Source organism: Microtus pennsylvanicus, chromosome 3, assembly GCF_037038515.1.
Source record: "Microtus pennsylvanicus isolate mMicPen1 chromosome 3, mMicPen1.hap1, whole genome shotgun sequence".
Taxonomy (NCBI): domain Eukaryota; kingdom Metazoa; phylum Chordata; class Mammalia; order Rodentia; family Cricetidae; genus Microtus; species Microtus pennsylvanicus.
The window spans coordinates 20,450,615-20,468,692 of NC_134581.1; the positions used below are offsets into that span (position 1 = coordinate 20,450,615).

Here is an 18,078-nt window from a genome sequence, read left to right on the forward strand (position 1 = left end):
CACAACAGAGGCCAGAAGAGGGTGCCAGATCCCCTAGTGTTGGAGCTACAGGAGGTTATAAGCTGTCTGACTCAGGTCTGGGAACTGAACTCAAGCTCTCTGGAAGGACTAAAGTACTGCACCATCTCTCTGAGCTGTGGATCCAGCCCCCTTAGCCAGTCAGCCCCTCATCAGCAGAAGAAGGTGAGAGCCACGGGTCCCTGACATCTCTACTATCTCTCCCCTAGGGCTGTGTCTGGCTGTTCCGGAGAAGACTGTAAGATGGTGTGTTGTGTCAGATCGTGAGGCCACCAAGTGCTCCAGTTTCAGTGACAATATGAAGAAAGTCCTTCCTGCAGATGGCCCATCTGTTAGCTGTGTGATGAAAACCTCGTACCCCGAGTGCATCAAGGACATCTCGGTAAGTCGCTGCTGTCAGCAGAAGAAAGTTTGCGCCTTTTCTTTTTCCATAATTTTTATTGCAGGGGAGACGACAGCTGATCAGCACTCACCCGGAGCAAGAGTCATAAACTTAATCGAGCAGCTAATATGGGCTTCAAGTTTAGCAACATGTCTGCGACACACCAAAACCTAATACACCAAGAGAATCTATAGAAACTCAAAAATAAATAAGAAAATTTCTCTATACAAAGCAGGCTGGCCCAGAACTTATAGACTTTCTGTTCCTGACTTCGGAGTGCTGGAACTAAGATGTGGATCACCATAGCTGGTGGGGTTTGCATTTCTAAGTGCAAAAAGCTGTTTTTTTAAAATTATGAAATTTGTCTCTGTGTATGTGCATGCATGTGTGTGTGTGTGTGTGTGTGTGTGTGTGCACATGTGTATGTGTGAGAGAGACAGAGACAAACAGAAACAGATAATGGGAGAGTAGAGACGGGTTTGTCATAGCCATTTGTCCCTATGCCATTGCAGAGCAGGTTAAACTATCTCAGACTTCTTTTTGCATCTGCTATTGGAATCTGCAGAGGAACTCAGGAAAGGAAAATGAGTGAAAACAGAGAAAAGCCATTGTGAACTGGATTCCTTGGGGATGGTTGGAGTTCATGTCTAGTTCATTCATATTGCTTTCCATTTTCTTCCTATTTTCCTTCCTTCCTTCTTATATATATTTGTCTTTACTTTATGAGTGTTTTGCCTGCATGTATGTTGTATGTCTGCATACCATGTATGTGCCTGGTGCCCTCCAACACCAGAAGGGGGCGTTGGATCCCCCTGAACTGGGGTTATGGGTAGTTGTGAATCATTACTGGGTGCTGAGAACATGGGTCCTTCTTAAGAGCAACAAGTAGTCTTGACCACTGGGATATCCCCAAAGCCCTTGACTTCAATCTTGACATTGATGGCATTGACAGTGGTTCACAAGCTTAGTGATCTTGTTCTTTGACCTTTAATATTAGATGTGTCTTTTTCCAAGTTAATTTGAGTTGACTTTTGATATGTGTCTTCAGTGATGTCCTAAGTTATACACACAAATATGCATATCCATCATCCGTATATATGAAAACATATTATAAAATAATTTTGATATGGAATTTGTAAAGTCAAACAACAACAGATCAAAAACTGGTTTTTAAAATTACATCTGCATTTAACATGAACACACTCTTCATTTCCATTCATTGAATAGCACAGTGTGACAACTTTTTACCCAGCTTCTACCTTGGGTTAGTTTTACCCGTAGTCTCAAGACAGGTTAAAGTATATCAGGATTAGCATGGGGTGTGCACAACTCCGCTCGGTTCCTATCAGGGATTCGAGCCTTGGTTGATATTTTACAGGCATGTCAAAAGAAATCTCCCTCAGACACTGAGGGATGGATGTGCTAAACTACAACCTGAAAAACCCAGATTACTTTAAAAGCTAATTTAGAAACTGAGTCTGGTGGCCCAGGCCTGGAATGCAGTTAATGGGGAGGTTCTCAGGATTTCCCAGCCTACAGAGTCAGTTCAAGTCCAGTGTGAGCAACTTAGTTAACCCTTGTCTCAAGATTTAAGAAGTAAAAGAGAGCTGGAAATATTCCTCATGGGTAGAGCACTTGTCTAGATGTACAAGGTCCTAAGTTCATTCCAGTGCTGAAAAAAGGATGTCAATCACTAAGAGATAGAAGGAATGGTTTGCACTGAGGGTAGGAAATGACTCAACTTCATCTTAGCTTGTGAAGTTGCTGCCTCCTGCAGGGAGGAAGGAACCCTTGGCTGACCGATCCCTGAGACCCAGATGAGTTTTCAAGGATGGATGCATTCTGCGGGTCTCATACTGTGAACACATATGGATACCTGCCCTCCTAGCTGCTCACGTATGTGCTGAGATTAACCAGGGAACAAAACAGACAGGTGTTCCCACATTCGCAGACCTCGCAATCCAAGGATGAGGCTAGTGAACCAAGAGTCAGTTGGCTGAGGGCTGAGGAGGAAAACAAAACAGTTTACATGTGGCGGTAACTTCTTCTTTCAGCCCTCAAGAGCCTCATGGAGTAGGCAGAAATGAGGAGGAAGAGGCCTGAGCTATGGGAGATTCTATGGAGCCAGAGTCTCTGGCAGGACACCGGAAGAGTCTTCCCTGGGGGTGATGAGTTTCACGCATGGCTGGTCTCTTTTCTTTCAGGCCAACAAAGCAGATGCTGTGACCATTGATGGAGCTTTGCTGGCTGAGGCTGACCTGCCCCACCACAATCTGAAACCTATCATGGCAGAATACTATGGATCAAAAGACGGTGTGTTCTCGCTGGGGCCCGGTGTCACTGGTGTGACATGATGGCCACGGGGGTTGGCAGGGACTTTGTCAACTGTGTTGGTTACTTTTTTGTGGCGACAGAATGCCTGACCAAAGAAACTTAAGGAAGAAACAGCTGATTTTGGCTCACAGTTGGAAAAGAGTCCACCGTGGTGGGAGGGGCATGACAGAAGGAGCGTGAGGCCGCTGGCCACATTGCATCTGTAACCAGGAAGCGGAGAGAGGAGGACAGTGAGAGAGACTGGTGTTCAGCCCACTTTCTTCTCAGTTTTACTCACCCCAGGACCCAGGCCACGGAATGATGCCACCCACATTCAAGGGGAGGGTCTTCCCTCCTCAGGTCAGCCTCCCTGGAAACTCCTCCAGAGTTGTGTCTCCTGGGTGATTGCAAAGCTAGCCAAGTTGATGGTAAAAATTAACCGTCACACTAACATTACAGGGGACCAAGTCTCTGGAGCTCTTCAGCTTGGCAGTGTTGTTCACTGGCCCACAAAGGCTGCAGTGTTTCTCCACAGGAAGCAGTGGCTTTTGTGGATCCTGGTGGGAACAGCCTTGGTTCTGTGGTCTGTGGGATGGTCACATCCTGAGAGGGGTGTTATCCAGAACCTGTTACCCATCCCTAGGGCTGTGCCAATGAGAGACCTTTTCTAAGGACACACAAAGCTTTTCCTTACACTGCCTCCCATGGTTCTTATACAATACAGATCTGTGTCTGGTGTGCAGAGAAGCTCTGGCAGAGTGGATGAGGGGAGAGTTACCTCTTTCCACTCTTGTGTGTTACTGTTATCAGTATGTGGGAACACAGCCCAGCTTAGTTCACTTCTAGCTTGCAGGTCCCAACGTATTCTGGGGCCAGTCCTCATCTTCCTCTCACATCTTCACCTTTGTGACTGAGCTGTAAGCAGAGACCCCGAGAATGAAGAAAAGGCCATATAGAAGCAGCAACAGTCCAGCGACTAGGATCTAAAGCCTGTGGTCCCTGGAACACCCACAAGTCCTGTAATGGAGCAGGCAAGCTTCTAGCTCTGCAGGCTTGAGGTGAATGGCAGAAACAAAACAGAGCATAGCAAAATGGCCCTGGAGGTACCCTAACCTACAATGGACTTATGCCCAGATCAAACCCATCATAAACTCAAAATGTTGCAAGTCCAGATGCTTTCAATACAGCGAGCCAGGCAAACATCCAGTTTAGCAAGGTGGCGCCATGGACTAGTGTTTGTTTCCTGCCGTGAACACATGGTTGACCAGACACCATGGCTTACAGTCTCTGCCCAGTTTCTGAAGAAGGGATCTTCTTGCATTTGAAAGACCAAATTGGAAATCCGAAGGATCTACTAGCATTGGCACAAACCATAAAGTAAAGTTAACAAGTCTAGCTTATAAGCCAGGGAACATCTGCAATACTAATTTATTGCCTTGAAAGGGGTCAGTTCTCTCCTCCTGTCAGATAAAGGCATTTTCTATTTTTTTTTTTTTGCCCTTCTTGCTAGAGGCTGGCGTCGGGGCCCAGGACCCTCTGAAGTTCCACATCGCGAATGCCTTGGAAGGTTTAGTTGTAACAATGCATTTTCTTTAGGCTTCTCTTTCTCTCTGCTCACCTGCAGATCTGCAGACCCATTATTATGCTGTGGCCCTGGTGAAGAAGGGTACAGGATTTCAACTGAACCAGCTCCAGGGCAAGAAGTCCTGCCATGCGGGAATGGGCTGGTCTGCTGGGTGGTATATTCCCCTCGGCAAACTGCTTCCTTCTGGCTCTCTGGAAACAGGTGAGGCATCTGGAGCTAGGTGCCCTCACTGGGTGGTCTGACTGGATTATGCTGGGGTTACACAGTCGTTTGTTTTGTTGCTATAAAAGTACCAAGTAAAAGCAACTTCAGGAAGGAAGGCCTTTATGGGCTCGTAGTCTGAGCCTACAGTCCATCATGCTGGGTAAGGCCAGGCAGCAACAGCTTGAGGCATTGCTGGTCCCCAGCTTGCTTTCTTCTTTTATTTATCCTGGCTCCCATCCCATCAATGGTGACACCCATGTTCAGGGTAGATCTTCCCTCTTTAGTTAAGCTTTTCTAGAAACAGCCTCATAGACACACCCAAGGTGTGTGTTTCCATGGTGATTCCAAACCCAGTTGAGTTGATAAGGCAAGTTAGCCATGGCTCAGACACTGAAAAACACACGTGTCTTATGTTCTCTGAGATGGAGTTAGAGTGTGCACCAGTAGCTCACAGGAGCTGGCTGAGATTCTCCCAGTAGCAACGCTTCCGTTTCTCTGAGCCATCAGTTTCCCCTTCCCAGGAGCCACAGCAGTCTGTCTTGGCAAGGCTATCCTTGAAAGACTCCAAGGAAGGTCACCTCACTCCAAACCTCCCCGGAAGGTTCTCTGGGGCTCGCAGAAGCATCACTAGGCCCTCAGGCTCCCATACATTAATGCGAGTGCTTGGGCAAGGATAGGATGACTGGGTTAATGCTAGGACACCCCGGAGTGCTCCAGGCTTCTTGAGCATAGGATGAGCCACAGTGAGCCCAGATCTTTTCCGCCCTTGAAGACGGTGACGGGATCCTGTACTCTGTGAAGGCCTGACTTTTTTGTGCTGTCAACCTTTGCAGTGCTCATGTTGTAACAGGGACAGGGATGGGACAGGCAACTGTGTGGGTCTGACAGTCTGATAAAGGACTACAGCCTTTCTGTCTGTTTTGGTTTTTTTTGTTTGTTTTGTTTTTTGAGACAGGGTTTCTCTGTAGCTTTAGAGCCTGTCCTGGAACTAGCTCTTGTAGACCAGGCTGGCCTCGAACTTACAGAGATCCGCCTGCCTCTGCCTCCTGAGTGCTGGGATAAAGGCGTGCGCCACCACCGCCCGGCGCATCTTGACCTTTCCAGGGTGTTCTCTTGCCTTGGTGACAGATACCACTGGACTTCTGTCTGGGCAATAGGCAGTGGCTGCTAGCTTGCTTCTCTGCTGACTCACCAGCAGGATTTACCAATCCTCCCCTCGAATCAGGGATTCCATGAGCCACCACAGCCTCTGCATACAGAAGGACTGTAAGTGGGGTGAGCTCTTGTCTAATGCAAGGAAGAGCTATTACTGCATGATGACTGGCCTACTAGGGTTCCTGTCTTCTTCAGTGTTCTGCCTGGCCCTGTAGGGGCTGGTAATTTTTTATTATTATTTTATGTACGTTGGTTTACCTGTATGAGGGTGTTGGATCCCTTGGAACTGGAATTACAGATAGCTGTGAGCTGCCTTGTGGGTGCTGGGAATTGAACCCAGGTCCTCTAGAAGAGCAGTCAGTGCTCTTAACCATTGAGCCATCTCTCCAGTCCTGGGGTGTTGTTAAATTAACTGGTCACATCTTGTTTCCATGTGGGTCAGCAGTTCTTCTTTTTCTTTTTTGTTTTAAAGATTTTTATTCATTTATTATATACATAGTATTCTGCCTGCATGTCTGCCTGCAGGCCAGAAGAGGGTACCAGATCTCATTACAGATCGTTGTGAGTCACTGTACAGTTCCTGGGAATTGAACTCAGGACCTCTGGAAGAGCAGCAGCCAGTGCTCTTAAGCTGTGGGGCATCTCTCCAGCCCAAGGGTCAGCAGTTCTTATCCCCTGCAGCAGACAAGATGGGGAGCATTTTCATAGGCTTGATCCCTGAACACGCATAAGCATGCATGGTTCTCAAACACACATGGCCCCTGGGTCATCCATCCATCCATTCGCTCTGGCCTGGGCATTGCCTGCCACCCACGGCAGACTCCCTGCACACATTCACTTCCTAGGAGTAGTCCTGGGGGATGTCCACAGACAGGACACTCTCTCACATGTACAATCCGATGGCTTTAGCCAGCTCACACCCTGTGGCCCGTGTCTCTGTGTTGAGCAGCAGCAGCCACGTTCTTCTCCAGCAGCTGCGTCCCCTGTGCGGATGGAAAGACGTTTCCCAGCCTTTGCCAACTGTGTGCGGGGAAGGGGACAGACAAGTGTGCCTGCTCTTCCAGTGAACCATACTTCGGCTACTCTGGGGCCTTCAAGTGAGTGAGAATCCCTTGCTCTGGAGCTGGGCATCTATGAGTTATTGTTCTTGTAACTGTGACCGAATACCTGACAAGAAACAACCTAAGAAAGAGAGAGTTTATTTTTGGCTCACGGTCTGAGAGGATACAGTCCATCGTGATGGGAAAGGCCTGGCAGCAGGAGCATGAGTCAGCTGGTCGCGTGGAGCAGGGGAGGCTGGTACGCCGCTCACTTCCTGCTTGTTATTCATTGCTAGGCTCCAACCCATAAAACCGTATCATCCACGTTTAGGGTAGGTCTTCCCACCTTAATTAACCTAGAAACTGCCTCACAGATATGACCTTTGTTATATGATCCCTAGCTTGATAATACCAACCATCATAGAAAGACAAAGGCACAGGATCAAACAGGACAAACCCCTGGCACCCAGATATTCTGAGTCCCTCCCATGGCCTACCCCTGTTCCTAAACATCCCGAGGAACAATCTTCTTTGTGGGAGACCTCACTATTTCCCCAAAGCTGGGACCATAACATGCTGTTCTTCATGATAACCTAAGTGCCAGGGGAGGGTGGTCCAGACTCATCTCTGGGGACTGGGATTTGCAGACACGGGCCGGCTGCAGGAGCTTCCCACCTAACCACCTTTGGTATTTTGCCCGTGGCTTTCCATGCTCTGTAAGAGAAGAAGGTGACTGCTCAATCCAGAGTGGACTAGCTGGGTTTTGGGGCTATCTGATGACTTTTAAAAGCCAAAATCAAGCCAGTGGCTTGGCGCTGCTCTTTGAGAGGCAGGCAAGGGTCCTGTCTGCCTTGACATCCTTCTCCAGAACTGCCTGCGATGCTGGTGTCCAGGCCTCCTGCCTGCTTCATGGCTCAGCTTGGCGGTGACGTTTTAAAAGCTTCAGATAAGGCCATTGCCTCTCTGAAGACAGACGGATGCCTGAGAACCTGTGAGCAAGGCCCCACCAGATCCTAAGAGGTGTTGCACAAGAGCCAGGTGAGGTGTGTTCCCAGACAGAGTGCCTGACCTTGTCTGTCATGTTTGCAGATGTCTGCAGGATGGTGCGGGGGATGTGAGCTTCGTGAGGCACCTGACAGTGTTTGGTAAGTGCTGGACAAAGAGGAAAGCGGGCCCCAGCCTGGCCAAAGGCTTGGACTCTGTCTCACTTCTAGAAGAGAGTGATATTGAGATGGTTAATGCACAGAAGGGACTTTAGGAAAGCATTCTCCCCATTCCTGCATTATTTAGGACCCCACTTATTCTTCTTAGCTCAAGTCTGCTCACCACCTCCCTATCAGGGACCTGCACCCACCCCTCCCCTGCTCTCTCAGCTAACCTATAGACACCTCTATAAATCTAGTTAACCTGATTTTTGGATTGCTATTTGTTACTTTCCAATAATGAAAGAAGTTGTTTCTGCAATGTTAGGCTTTAAACCAAATGCCTTGTATGCACTAGACAAATGTTTTACCCCTGAGAAACACCCCCCCCCCCTTATTTTTAATTTAAAAACAACACAGTAAACTTTTCCACCATTTTGGACAATTTAGCTCAAACAAGCAAAGGGCAATTTCAGACAAGTTAATGTTACATATTCTTGGACTTTGTGTGTGTAAATTCTGTGCACTGAGCCCAGAGCCTCATGCATGCCAGGCAAGCACTCCATCACAGAGTTTCATTCCTAAGCCTTCTTTAGCTTTTCATTTAATATTTTTGGTCTCTTGAGACGAGAGCTCACTAAGTTTCCCAGCTGGCCTTCAGATCATTCTTTAGCCCAAGCAGGCCTCAAATTTTCTACCCTCTTGCTCAGCCTCCACAGTAGCTGGGTTTACAGAAAAAAAAGCCACTAGGCCTGGACAGATTCTTGGTTTATATCCAATTAAATATCAGATACAGACACACTCTGCCGCTCAATGTTTAGCTCAATGCTTAGTTCGGCTTTATAACAATAACAAATGCTTCCAGGAAGCTTCCAGGTCCTCACAGTTTACCCTGGGCTTGGTTACAACCTAGTTGCCTTCCCCTGTGATGACGTCAGCATCCTTTGCTCATTTGCTCAGCCATTCACAGTTCACCTTCACATCGCTGCACACTGGACTGGTGTGTTAGCATTTTTGAAATTGGGGCGTGTCCTATTATCAACAATTTTCATGACTATTTTTGGGTCTTATCTTCCAGAACCAAGATGTCTCTAATAATTATCGTTGTGGCTTTTGAATGCCTGTGTTACCATGGTTGTACCAGCAGGTGGCATCTCCTAGCACTTACTACAGAGATTTAAAAGACCCTCCCTCTGGGAAGGAGCAGGCTGTCCCAGACCATTCTGGTTTACCTTTGCAGAAAGTCTTTAATCCCAGCACTCGGGAAGCAGAGGCAGGCGGATCTCTGTGAGTTTGAGACCAGCCTGGTCTACAGAGCTAGTTCCAGGACAGGCTCCAAAGCCACAGAGAAACCCTGTCTCGAAAAACCAAAAAAAAAAAAAAAGAAAAGAAAGTCATTTACCACGGTAGTAAGACCTCCCCTAGCCTTCCAAGGAGAGTTTTCTGAAACACTCCTCCATGTGGGATGTAAGTGACCGGCGATGGTAAGCCGGGGTCCACCACCCTGGCAGTGAGTGAGGCAAAAAGGCATTTTCTTCCTGAGGTTGTTAGAGCACATGGATTTCCTTTTAACTTAAATTTTAATGTTACTAAATTACTGAATATTCATGGTCTGGCAAGGTGGTACATGGGAAGCAGAAGCAGGAGGATGATGTGAATTTGAGGCCAGCCTGGTCCACATATTGAGTTCCAGGCCAGCCAAGGCTATATAGTGAGACCCTGTCTAAAGTTACTTAATTAATTTTTAAAATAAAAATTCTTTCCTTGAATTTTTCTTCTCTCTCTTTCTCTTCCTCGCTTCCTTCCTTCCTTCCTTCCTTCCTTCCTTCCTTCCTTCCTTCCTTCCTTCCTTCCTTATTTTTCTCTTTCTTGACAGGGTTTCTCTGTGTAACAGCTCTGGCTGACCTGGAACTTGCTTCATAGACCGGGCTGGCCTTGATCCACCTGCCTCTACCTTAAAGGCATGTTCCACCACACCTGGCTCTTTGGACTTTTCTAAGTAGTGTGATTACAGGTGAGTGTTTCCATATTCAGTCAATATTTTTTTTAATATAAAGGTTTTATATGTGTTTTTTCTGTGACATATTGAATTTATGATAGTTCATAAAAAAGAATAATGATCTCCAAAATCTGATGGTAACTCCCTACCTTTTTCCTACCCCCCTTTTCCAGTACTGATTGAAATGAGGGCTTTGCACATCCAGCAAGTGCCATACCACTGAGCCATGTACTCCGAGCCCTCTTTTTACTTCCTTCATTTTGAGACATGGCCTCACTAAGTTGGCTGAGTTAGTCTTGAACTCACTTTATTGTCCAGGCTGCCCATGAACTTGCAATCCTCCTACCTCAGCCTCATGAGTAGCTGGGATAGGCCTGCACTACCAGGCCAGCTCCTCCTCTTTCGGTATAAGACTTTTATCAGTCCCAAAGACTGTGTTCATTTTCCAGGCCTGCCAATACAAAGTGCCACACACTAGGTGGTTTAAGCAATAGAAACACGTCATGTCCTTCTCCTGGAGGCTGGATTTTCAAGATCAGGGTGTCAACAGGGCTTGTTCCTTCTGAGGATATGACGAAGACTCTTCCGTGCCACTCTCCTGGCTGGCTGGCCATCACTGGTGTTCCTTGGCTTATACATACACATCTTACATCTTCACTGTCTGACTTCATGTTTACATGACAGACTCCCTGCATGCACACCTCTGTCCCATTTCCTCTTTTCACAGGAAAACCAGTTGTATTGGGTTAGGAGCCCACTCTATTCCAGTATGATCACATCTTACTGGTGGACATTTGTAAGGACCATTTTAAAGTAACGTCACACTTGGAGACACTGGGGATTAGGACTTCAATTTATGAATGCACTGAAAATCAACATGACGTTAGAGGAACCTGTTCTTTGCACATGCAGAGTTCCCCAACTGGGACCCTAGCCTTCTTTTCACCATCGACTCTGTCATTGCTTTTTCCCAGCAGGCTCTGTTTCTGGAGAACTTGGTTGCTTTTGTGAGGGATGTTGGTTGCCCCAGGATGGCAGCACCAACGAGATGCTGATTCTGTTTCTTCACGTCTCTAATGTGATCATTTCATATCTGGCCTTCTTTAGGTATAAAGAGGCCTGAGCAGCCGTGAGCCCTGTGTACAGTCGTGTGGGCGGTCATTGCTCAACGTGTGTTTGCTGTCACCATTTTTATTTGCAGAGTTACAGGGGAATGGGCAGCTGGAGGGTGCCTTGGCCAGGTGTGGTACCCAACCCTGGGTGACCTGCAATGAGAGTATAAACCAGTTGTTTTCCCTGCTGAGTCCTCTGCTCTCTCACCTGTGTAAAGCATGTTTGGAAAGGATTCTGTCCCCTTCAGCCCACTCGCTCTGTGGTGGTGGGCAGAGGTCAGTGCGGCTCCTAGCTCATTCTGCTCACATGAACTTTCCCTCCTCAGAGGTACTGCCACAGAAAGCAGACAGGGACCAGTACGAGCTGCTCTGCCCCGACAACACCCGCAGGCCAGTGGAGGAATACGAGCAGTGCCACCTGGCCCGGGTCCCTTCTCATGTTGTCGTGGCTCGCAGTGTGGACGGCAAAGAGGACTTGATCCAAGAGCTTCTCAGAGTCGCCCAGGTACCCCTGCCCAACATCCTTTCCCCAACGTACAGCTCCCTTATTCAGTGTGTATAGTGTGTGTGTGTGTGTGTGGGGGTACTACTTGCCATCTGACTGCAGACTAGAAGTCCTTGTGTATTCAGGACACAGTGGGTGGTGCTAGCACACGATCCCTTCACTGACAATCTACCTGGGCTGTGTTTATTACAGACAGTAGAGGCCATAAAGGTCACGTGACTGGCATCACCATCCTGGGAGCTAAAGACTCTCAGAAGCACTTCCTATCTTGTTTCACTCTTTCAGTTCTAAAGAGCCCCCTCTGCCTCAACAAAGTGCTTCTCTCATGACCCCACCCTGGCCTGGGACTCCCCTGACTGAGGTCCCAGATCAGGAACCCTGTCTCTGTGTTGGTGGCACTCTCTCTCAGTCAGCATCTGTACCCTGTCCCATCTCTGTCAACACAGTACTCAGACTCAGAGATGAACTAAACAGAGCTGCCCTTGAATCCACGCAGGCACAAGGAGTGCACACATTATCATCACCAGGAGGGATTGCGCAACCTTGAGAATACCAGCCTTGTACTTTGTGCTTTAACGGAGGAATTTATTTGAAGCGCATTCTGGGGAGAATCCTGAGCCCTGGGTATAAGTTGTGTGTGCCCAAAGAAAGGGCGAAGGATTATTAGGGACAGCAGCAGGTGGCATTCCATGCAGAGCACGTGAGACAAAATACAGTCATTTGACTTTTGTTATTGTTATCTTTCTGCTTTGGTTTTTGTTGGGACAGGTCTAGTGTAGCCCAGACTGGCCTTGAACTTGCTGTGTAGCCAGGGGTGGATTAGAACTCCTTATCCTCCCAAGAGCTGGGATTACAGACGTATCCTGCCAAACCTAGCAATTGCAGTCCCTTGAAGGAGCACATGGACAGGTGCTACTATAAGCTATAATCAGGAGTAACTGTGGGCCAGGCCAAGGTAACACAGGCACAGGGCTTTTGAAGTATTTGGAGGCCTGAAAAGACAAGAGACTGTTTGCTTCTCATAACTGGTCCTTAGCAAGAAACCTGGAGTAAAGCGAGGGTACAAGACACCTGCAGCCCTAGTGGCAATGTGCTGGAGTAAGCAACTTGAGGCAGAAGTCTAGCATTGCCACCAGGGAAGGCAGACAAGCAAGCAGCAGCCATCACCCTGCCCATGGGAACACACAGCAAGAGTCCTACCGTAGCTGCATGGCACAAGACCAACTCAAACTGCTTTCTACAGGTCTGTGGGTCAGACCCTAGCAGTTCCCCGAGTCTACATGACTCAGACTAGATGGAATTTGAGTAAAACATTCCATGAAGAGACTTGTTAGAAGCCCTGGGCACTGCTTTTGTGTACAGGATATCTCCCTCTATGTGTAAAGGGTTACCTTAAAATCTTCAGTGGAACTGGGCAGTGGTGGTGCACGCCTTTAATCCTAGCCCTCAGAAGGCAGAGGCAGTCAGATTTCTGTGAGTTCAAGGACAGCCTGGTCTACAGAGCCAGTTCCAAGACTGCCAAAGCTGCAGAGAAACCCTGTCTCAAAAACAAAAAGGAAAACAAAACAAAAAGACCCCCCAAAAAACCGAAAACAAAATAAAAATCTTTAGTGGATTCCTGTAACTGCAGAAAGTCTTAAACCCTAGATAGATAGATAGATAGATAGATAGATAGATAGATAGATACTCCTTGATGCAGTGAACTATGTTCCAGTAAACCTTCATCACTGTGTTAAAAAAAATCAAATTCAAACCACTGTGAGTCAACAACTGTCTTGTATTTTTTCTGTTCACTCAGATATATGATAGCGATTAAGCATAGTAAGGGATTTTCAACAATAATAATATATAGAAAATACAACCGTATACTCACTATAATTAAAGTTATTTAAAATTTATTGCTTTCTGGAACGTTCCATTTAGTATTTCCAACTGCAGGCAGCTGGAACAGCAGGAAGAAACGGTGGCCAAGGATGACCGCGTGGCTCTCCCTTCCCTTCCCTTTACCTAGTTCAAGTTCATTTTGTCTTCACTTTCACCCCATGCCAACAGTGTCCCTCCATTCCTTCTCCTGCCTCTGAACAGGAACATTTTGGACATGGCAAGTCGTCTGCTTTCCAGCTCTTTGGCTCCCCTCATGGGAAAGACCTGCTGTTCACTGATGCTGCTCATGGATTTCTAAGAGTTCCTCCAAAGATGGACATCAATCTGTACCTGGGATACGAGTATTTTTCTGGCATTAAGAAACTAAAGAGAGGTATGTCAGGCCCCATGGAGGGACCTGCTAAGCTTCACCACAGGGTGAGGCAGAAGTCCCGGATTAGAATTAGCTGGTGGCTGCAAATATCGCCTAACCTTATTGATCTGTAAAGCCCTCGAGAGCTACTCAATATCCTTGGCTGATGAGCAGATGTTCTGCCGAGCCAGGGAAAAGATCTAAGTTATTTAACGACAAAAATGTTATATGGTGGAAGTGGTGGTGCTGGGACTTGAACCCAGGTCTTCACAGATGTGAAGCAAGGACTCTGCTACTGAGGTGTGCTTCCCCAGTCCCTACAAAAGGGATTTGAGGACCTTTATATGATAGACAACTTAATGCAACAGTGGCTCTGGATTCTTGTGTTAACTGGCTCCACTCACCCAGTGACAGACAGGTCTGTTCAATAGGGAGGATGGTCCATCCCAAGCTGACATGGGAACGTGGCCATGGCCACAATCAGGAGCAGAACTAGAAAGGTTTTGAGTGCAGCTTCCACCCTCCCCTGGCTTTTCCCATCCCGTTCTTTGCTTCTTCTCTGTCTTCACCCTCCTTTCAATCAAACAATAGTCCCTGAGCATCTACAGAGAGTTAGGTGGAAGCTAACACACTGGGGTGAGCATCAGCAATGAGACCATCAGAGCAGAACACATGACTTCCATGGGATACTGCAAAGGAAAGTTCCAGAAGGCCCAGCTTTGGGACGGAGAGCTGAGAAGCTTCCCTGGGGAGGTGACATCAGGGGGAGGGAAGAGCTCCACTGTCACTATTTTTCACGAACGCCTTGATTTCTGTTTTTCCTAGACAATGACAGGCAGCCAGGGAACTGTGGCATGAAATGAGTCACACCTGCTCATTGCATTCAGTGATGCCCCGTTGGGCAGCATGTCTGCAGTCATCTGGGAATTTGTTTTGGGGGGGGGGTCCTTGCATCATCTCTATGCATCCTAGGTTTGGAAGACTCCCGGAGGGTGCAGTGGTGTGCAGTGGGCCAACAGGAGAGGGCCAAGTGCGACCACTGGAGCGCTGTGAGTGGTGGAGCGCTGGCATGTGTCACCGAGGAGACTCCTGAGGACTGCATTGCTGCCATCACGGTAGGAAGTCCCTCTTCTTCATCGGGGCCCCTGATTTTGGGTAAATCTCTCGGCACTAACCGATGGGATTTAGATTTTGTTGGGTCTGTAGTTTCCAAAGTTTGTCAGTTGTAAAGATTACAACTTGAGTACTCTTGAATGTCGCCTGGCATAGGGTAAGCTGTTAATACGTGTTAGCTACTTTTATTATTTAAAGTCTTGGACACAGCAGGTGCACTTTCTTAGGCAATGAAACCGTAAGTTAAAATATGTTTTTAACAGTTGCATATCCAAGCACGGTGGTGCACAGCTGTAATCCCAGCACTCGGAAGATGAAAGCAAGAAGATCAGTTTAAGGCTATCCTTGGCTACCTAGTAAGATTGAGGCTAGCCTGGGTTACAGGAGACTGTCTCAAACAAGCAAACAAACAAATAAAACCCCCAAATCCTGCATGATTTCCTGCTAAATATTTCAGTGTCAATTTATCTAGCTAATTGATAGTTTTTATTTTTATTTTTTTTAAATATTTTATTTATTTATTATGCATACAATATTCTGTCTGTGTGTATGTCTGCAGGCCAGAAGAGGGCACCAGACCTCATTACAGATGGTTGTGAGCCACCATGTGGTTGCTGGGAATTGAACTCAGGACCTTTGGAAGAGCAGGCAATGCTCTTAACCACTGAGCCATCTCTCCAGCCCCCTAATTGATAGTTTTTATATTTGAGTTATTTAATAAATTATTTGCTATTATACATATGGGATTGGAATTTTTTATCCCTGTAACTGTCAGTATTTTTGAGTTCATTGTTAATCTTAATCTATAGCTAATATTTCTGCAGCTACTTTCTACACAACATGTAAACTTCCATTAGCTCTCTTAAACCTCATCAAAGCCCTCAGGGTACTTTTCGGTCATTTTAGGAACATAAAATTTGCAGGACAATGGTGGCACACACCTTTAATCCCAGCACTCAGAAGGCAGGCAGATCTTTGTGAGTTCGAGGTCCAGCCTGGTCTAAAGATTGAGTTCCAGGACAGCCTGAGCTGTTACACAGAGAAACTCTGTCTTGAGAAAAACTATACATATCTTATAATATTTAAGGATGTGTACTTTGAATAGCCAGGTCCTGGAGGCAATGTGGCACAGTGGTTACTGTAGAAAATAGACCATCCATCAGACAAATCATTTAACATCTTTCTGCATTGGCTTGTTAGTTATCAAATGACACTTTCTGTTTTATTTGACTTTATGAGGCATGGTGAGTGATTCATGGCCCAGTGTTTAAATATGTGCGTTCACAGAGTGTCACTCGTTTAATTATTTTTTATTATTATTGTTGAGAGTTTGTTTGCCATTTGGCTGATACTGGGCATTAAAGTTGGCCCTTGCTCTTCCCATTGATCTACAGCCCAGCCCTGCACAATGCTGGGAAGAGCCTGGTACAGGGCACCTTTTCCCTACCCTGGTTAGTTTTTAGATTTCTAGGGCTGCTGAGGAGTTAAAGCGAAGCACACACATGAATGTGCATTGGTGTTGCTGGTGTTTGGCACAAAGTCTCACTCTATATCCCTGGCTGATCTGGCACTCACTATGTTGCCCAGGTTAGCCTTGAACTCGTGGCAATTCTCCTGCTTCAGCCTCACCAGTGCTGGAATTACAAGTATGAGCTACACTCCAGTTAACTACTTTTATCTCAGTGATCTTAAGTATGACTATAAACATACATTAGTTGCTCCGTTTAGAAAAAAATGATTGAAATAGCAAGTTAATTATGAATGAATTGTTTAATGGTTATTCATCATTTTGTTAATTATTTATTAGTTGTTTGTCAGAAACATTTTTGTGCCATTGAGTGCAATGCTGATAGGATTTGGGGGACAGATTTGATTCCATTGGTTGAAAGAAAACATTTTCCATGAGGCAGGTTAAATAGAGTACCTGAGCCTGGCACATGGGTTGTTGAATTAAGTGACAATGGTCATAAAGAAAGTGTGCTGTGTACATGTCCAGGGATCTCCTAGGAGGACACAGGGATATCCCAAGTCAGATCCTTGTTTCTAGCCAACAGGACAAAGACAGGTCTGGTTTTCTAATTTCCATGTTATCATGGCAGATGATTTGGGGGTACCACAGTCTGGCTAAATAAGAACACATAACAGGAACTCATGAGTCGAAGACTCTGAGGGTCGGTGGGATGGAAGACAGCCATACAGTTCATGACCAATTTCTCTTTTACCTTTAGAAAGGAGAAGCAGACGCCATGAGCTTGGATGGAGGATTTGCCTACATCGCTGGCCACTGCGGTTTAGTTCCCGTCCTGGGCGAGAACTACAGTGAGTGGGTGGGACTCTCTGTTTCTCTCTGGGCGGGGGCACAGAAAGGTGAAGAAATAGTGCCATCTTTTTTTTCTGGTAAGATAATGATACTATATTTGTATTTTAGGGCGTTTGAAGTGGAATATTCTACTTTCCAACAGAGTCAGCTCAGCTATATATGTGGGTGTTAGACCTGTTTGCAAAGGTTTTAGGATCAAGGACTGGGCCCCGGCAGCCATGACAGTTCAACCACTCCCCTCAATACACAAACTTAAGAGTCACAGAATAGTGAAAAGTCAGAGAGAGAGAGAGAGAGAGAGAGAGAGAGAGAGAGACAGAGAGAGAGAGAGAGAGAGAGAGAGAGAGAGAGAGAGAGAGAGGTGGGAGGGAAGGAGAGAGAGAGGCTGTATTCACCATAGCCACGCAAGGAAGAGGAACAATAGGAGGCATCATGACCCCAAGTCCATCTTCAGGATTCTAATATGAAGGTTCAAATTTAAATAGAAGGCAAGAGATACGCACAGATGAGCTGTCCTGGTCATGGTGTGGTCTCACCCATCATTGATCCATCATATATTTTAGCTTCCCCTGCAAGGTGGTTTGACAAGTGTCAGAACTATATGAAGTCTCTCCTTGGGAGACAAATTCTTCCCCAGGCTGGCAGCAGTACTTCAGTCTTTCCCTTTCCCAGAACAATATTCTTGGAGGAATTCCAGTTCCTTGGGGACAACTGTTTCAATAGTCTGATGTCAAAGTAAGGGGGGAACAAGTGTCTGTCTTTTCAGTATCTCTGCCCCTGCCAGGACAGTTACAGACAGACAGAGTTCAAGATCATACCTCTTACTATGGCTGTAACAATACTGAGGGTGTGGAGTGGGCAGAGCTACCACAGTGCTTGCCAAATGCCCATGGGTTGAACTCGCTGTTAGCTCAGGGAAGACATCAGAACCAGACGGCTACTTCAAAAGGATCC

General features: G+C 46.6%; 1 protein-coding gene across 1 annotated transcript in view; it reads left to right on the forward strand.

Moving 5' to 3' along the window:
• The window catches only part of LOC142845661 (inhibitor of carbonic anhydrase), a 39,292-nt gene that overhangs the window by 4,912 nt on the left and 16,302 nt on the right, over nucleotides 1–18,078 (forward strand). Inside the window, exons 2-10 of the mRNA XM_075964834.1 lie at nucleotides 228–400; nucleotides 2,605–2,713; nucleotides 4,338–4,499; nucleotides 6,607–6,754; nucleotides 7,787–7,842; nucleotides 11,277–11,455; nucleotides 13,541–13,712; nucleotides 14,664–14,806; nucleotides 17,033–17,123. Coding sequence (XP_075820949.1) covers nucleotides 228–400; nucleotides 2,605–2,713; nucleotides 4,338–4,499; nucleotides 6,607–6,754; nucleotides 7,787–7,842; nucleotides 11,277–11,455; nucleotides 13,541–13,712; nucleotides 14,664–14,806; nucleotides 17,033–17,123 — 1,233 coding nt within the window. The remainder of the gene's footprint in view (nucleotides 1–227; nucleotides 401–2,604; nucleotides 2,714–4,337; nucleotides 4,500–6,606; nucleotides 6,755–7,786; nucleotides 7,843–11,276; nucleotides 11,456–13,540; nucleotides 13,713–14,663; nucleotides 14,807–17,032; nucleotides 17,124–18,078) is intronic.